This window comes from Ananas comosus, linkage group 24 (assembly GCF_001540865.1).
Source record: "Ananas comosus cultivar F153 linkage group 24, ASM154086v1, whole genome shotgun sequence".
In the NCBI taxonomy this organism is placed as follows: Eukaryota; Viridiplantae; Streptophyta; class Magnoliopsida; order Poales; family Bromeliaceae; genus Ananas; species Ananas comosus.
In genome coordinates this window covers 1,893,877-1,898,567 of record NC_033644.1, presented here as the reverse complement: position 1 = coordinate 1,898,567, position 4,691 = coordinate 1,893,877, and the positions used below count along the sequence as shown (strand labels likewise).

General features: G+C 36.3%; 1 protein-coding gene across 1 annotated transcript; it reads right to left on the bottom strand.

Moving 5' to 3' along the window:
- LOC109728513 (probable leucine-rich repeat receptor-like protein kinase At5g63930) lies at positions 1,567–4,441 on the bottom strand. The gene has a single exon (XM_020258928.1). It carries the CDS (start codon positions 4,439–4,441, stop codon positions 1,583–1,585), a length of 2,859 nt encoding a protein of 952 aa, XP_020114517.1. The 3' UTR covers positions 1,567–1,582.

Genomic DNA, 4,691 nt, shown 5'->3' with positions numbered 1-4,691 from the left:
GTTCACCTAGTTTAGACTATGGAATCGGAATAGAATTCAGTGATTCCGACAGTTGCCGTTTGTTTTATAGGAATCGAATTCCCATTCCCATTCCACTCCGGAATGGAAATGGCCAAATCCATTTATGATCCAATCCGGTTTTGAATCCCGAATTGGCTCACTCCAAAGTAAACTATTTAAAATCCTCTTTCATCAACACCTACCTTCTCTCTCTTCATCACTTTCCTCTCTCTTAATCAAAACCTTCTCTTAAAAATTTAAAATTTTCATTCCGATTTCCATTCCAATAATGAACGAAACATTTTTGGATAATTCGTCATTCTATTTTTCATTCCAAAGCAATTCAATTCTATTTTTCATTCCTATTTCAATCATGAACCAAACATGCCCTTAGAGTTACTGTTTTCATATATGACCCGGACCTAAATTTTGCATGACATATTGTGCCCAAAACTGGACCTGGTTTAAAATCAGGTGTTCAGATTCAAAACTGGTAAGACCCGATTTCATACCAAATGTTTTAAAAAACTTTAGAGATATATTTAAAATGTGTATGCCAAACAAATATTGGAATCATCGGGATATTTTATATTATTTTATACTAATATAATTTAATTTTACAATTTAAGCTAGTAGTATCAAATAGGATTGTTGACCGAATTTTCGTGTCCGGATCCGACCCGAATTTTAATGCGGACGAAATAATCTATTGGATTCGATAATTTGACCGGATTAGTCAACTTGGTTAGATTGTATTTTGCCTTATCTCTACTGCTAAATAATATAAAAAGTACTAAGGACATTAAAATAATTAGATAAAAGTTGGAGTCCAACGATGTAATTAACCGGAACCAAATAAACGAAGTAAAATTTGAGTCCCTCAACTTTCCAAAAAGTTTATTTTAATCCTTAGCCCCTTATTTTGGTTGCGGGCATATTATCCCCAAACACTTCCAAAAATGGGTGGGGTTAGCTAACCCCACCTCAAATGGGCTATCCCGAGTTAGCTAAACCCACCTAACCCCACCAAACCCCAACCAAAAACTATTTTCTATTCATAATAACCCACTATCTTTCTTATCCCACCTATTCCAACCAAACATTATTTTCACTATACTGAACTAACTCCAACCCCCAACCAAATACAAAAATACTCTAACCCCACCTTAATCTTGAACTTAATTCTATTCCTGGAATAACTAGTTTTTCCTTAACCCCGAACCAAACGGTAGGTAAAGTTTTTAAATTCAATGTTTGAACACTGAATTTTTTAAAAAAATTTCACTTCTGTCCTCATCTTAGCAGCAATAATTTTTGTCTCTGATAATAAATTTGGATTTAAAGTAAATTGAACACTATAAAAAGTTAAGGGTTTTATTGCTGAGCATATAACTTTTAGGAGCAAAATGGAACGTGCCAAAAGTTCAGGGACTGCTATTGCAATTTACTCACTCGAATTAAACACAGCTCCAGTGATTCAAAAACCCAGCTGTCATATCATGATAGCATGCTAATAGACTTAATTAGTAAATTATTAACATACCATTCAGTTTTAGAGCATCATAAAATAATGCTACTCAAATTACATTTCCCCACATCTCCTTCTCAATCTAATGAGTGTTAATGCAACAGCAACATAAAGCCTATCGTACGTACGGTCGATCGCAGAGAAATAAGTATTTCTAAATGATCTACTTAACAAAAGAGTGCCAAAAAAAATCCAAAATCCTATTACAAATCCTAACACCACGCTAATGTATAGCCCTAATCTTTCAAACCGGTCATGCGACTTTTTTCCGAAAATAATAGTTGTTTCATTAGTGGAGCAATTTTGCATAGTTGGTGGCCCACAAAGATATGGATTACCGATGTATATAGATGGATCGTCGAGAGTCTGCAGTTGATATCCTGACGGGATTTTTCCTGATAGATTATTGTACGACACATTTAAACTGCTCAAAAAATTCAACGTAGCAAGACTTTGTGGAATAGTCCCAGAAAGCTTGTTCATTGCTACATCAAGCGACTCCAATGCATGCATCATGCCGATTTGATCCGGAATATGTCCTGTCAAATGATTCATGGATAAGTTTAGATATTGCAGTGCCTGTAAATCTCCAATCTCATTAGGGATCTCTCCATAGAGATTATTACAGGAAAGGTCAATGCTTTCGACAAGATAAAGAAGTTTCGAATATTCCCGTGCCGCTCCTTTTACAACTAAATATGCAGTGCCAGCTGAGACATCAAAGCTTCCATATTGAAAAAATAGCATGTGATCTGTAGGAACTCCTTTTTTCCAACTTAATTCTCCAATAGATTGGGGTATACATCCAGATAAGTTGTTGTGAGAAAGATCTAAGACTCGTAGATATCCAAGTTGTGTGATTTGCGATGGGATGCTACCTGAAAACCCATTTGAGCGCAAAAAGAGCACCATGAGAACTCGTAAGCTTTCTCCTATCCATTTAGGTATTGTTCTAGAAAAATTATTATATCCAAGGTTAAGATTAACTAACTGTCGACAATATTGCAAAGAAGAAGGAATTTTCCCTGACAAGCGATTATTGCTTAAATCCAGTATTGAAAGAGCCCGTAGTTCGCCGAGGGAGGTAGGAATTTTTCCAGATAAAGTATTGTTCATCATATCAAGAACAAGTAGTTGATCTTGCGACACCCCTAGACACGAAGGAATTTCTCCTGATAGCTTGTTGTTCGATATATCGAGAACTTGCAATGAAGTTGATTCACATAAAGCGAATGGTAGGTTGCCGTCGAAACTATTATTAGAAAGAAGCAAATATTGTAACCTTAATAACGTAGCGTTCAGTATCGGTCCCACAAAAAAATTGTTGGACAAATCCAAGACAGAAAGAATTTGCGGGAGAGCTGGCAATGGGCCTTCAAGTTGGCTTGAGCTCAAATTTAAATATAGTAGCATGACATGATCCAGTGTCAATGGTAATTTTCCCTTGATTTGATTATTGGAAATATGTACATAAGTTAAGGACCTGGACATATTCCAAAGCCAATTGGGAAGGGTATCAACAATTCCATTTTTTGATAAGCCAAGTTCTTCTAGTTGTGTCTGTCCTTGAAGCCAAGTAGGAAATTTAGGTCCCAGATTGCAAGAAGCCAAGTGAAGTGTTTTTAGCTGAAAAGGAGGAATCCAATTATGACTAATTTGCATGTTAAAGGAGTTATATGCAAGGTCTAACCATTTTAGCCTCTGCAAGTGAGAAAGTTGGACTTCTGTTATAGTGCCCTCGAAGGAATTACTTTGGAGATATAATCTAGTTAAGTTAGTAAGCCTCCAAACCCCAAGTGGGATGGTCCCATTTAGCAAATTTGCAGTGAGGTCTATTTCAGTTAGGCTGGTCATGTACTCTAGCCAACCTAACAAATTACCCCTTAAGTTGTTATACGGAAAATACAAGATTTGTAAATTTTTTTGCATGCAGTTTGGCAGTCTCTCGACCCATTTATTTATTTCTCCACTAAAACCAACTCCACCCAAGTCCAAAGTATTCAAGCCACAAAGGTTACTAAATGCTTTTGGTGACATGCCTTTGAAATTATTAGATCCTAAAAAAAGAACATTTAATGACTTCAGGCAACTCAATTCATCAGGAATAATGCCATGAAACTCATTGAAAGAAAGGTCAAGATGAGTGATGCTAGTAAGATTCCATAGCCATCTAGGTAAGGTAGAGTTGATTCTACTGCTTGAAATTTTAAGGACCCTGAGAGTCGTAATATTGATAAATGGTAGAGAAGTGGGAATTGTGAGAAGACTAGTCGTGCTCAAATCAAGATATTTCAATGATGGTAGCATGTTTATTGATTGTAACCAATTTGTAGCAAAACTCATGTTAACAGAACTTATATCAAGATAATGCAAAGAAGACATATGAGCAAGCCACAAGAAGTTGTCAACTCTGATATTGGTATCACAATCGAAAGAATTGAGGTCGAGGTAATGAAGTTTTGAGAGATTTCCAAGTTGAGGAGGCACCATTGCACTGAAACATGCTTCGGAGAGGTTAAGATATCTCAAATTTTTTAAAGAACCAAAGAACTCCGGGATGCGAATCTCGCTGAAATTGTTCAAACTGAGATCTAAGTGCCCCAAATGATTTAAGAGAAGCAAAGATGGACTAATCTTACCACCCAAAGCTGACGGTCTTTTACCATAATAAAGGAAATCATTATTGTCATAGGAGTTTCGCAGGTTGAGCTTCAAAATGTGACCGGTTGTATTGCTGCAAACGACTCCCTTCCATGTACAACAGTTTTGGCTTTTCCATGAGGCTAAGCGGTTGCGAGGATCGATTAGATCTGCTTTGAAAGCTAGCAGTGCATTTCTCTCTGTCTCGTAGCAACCGCTTGCCGACAATGCTTGGATTGCTATTGTCAAAAGCAGCAAAGAAATTGGAGCCATATATATTGTCTCACTTTTTTTTCTCTTTCTGTTTAAACAAATAGCAAATAACTAAGTTGGAAGGCTATGAATTGATCATCAAAACTGGAGAATATGTAGTGATGGCCCTGGTGCTTGGACTTACAAATGCTTTTAGACTCTTCCAAAAGTATCTATCTAATTGGTTGGTTTACTTTGAATAAAAATGGAGACTTTTACTATTTGCAAGAATTTGTTACCTTAACTAATATGGACCTACTAAGTAAGCATC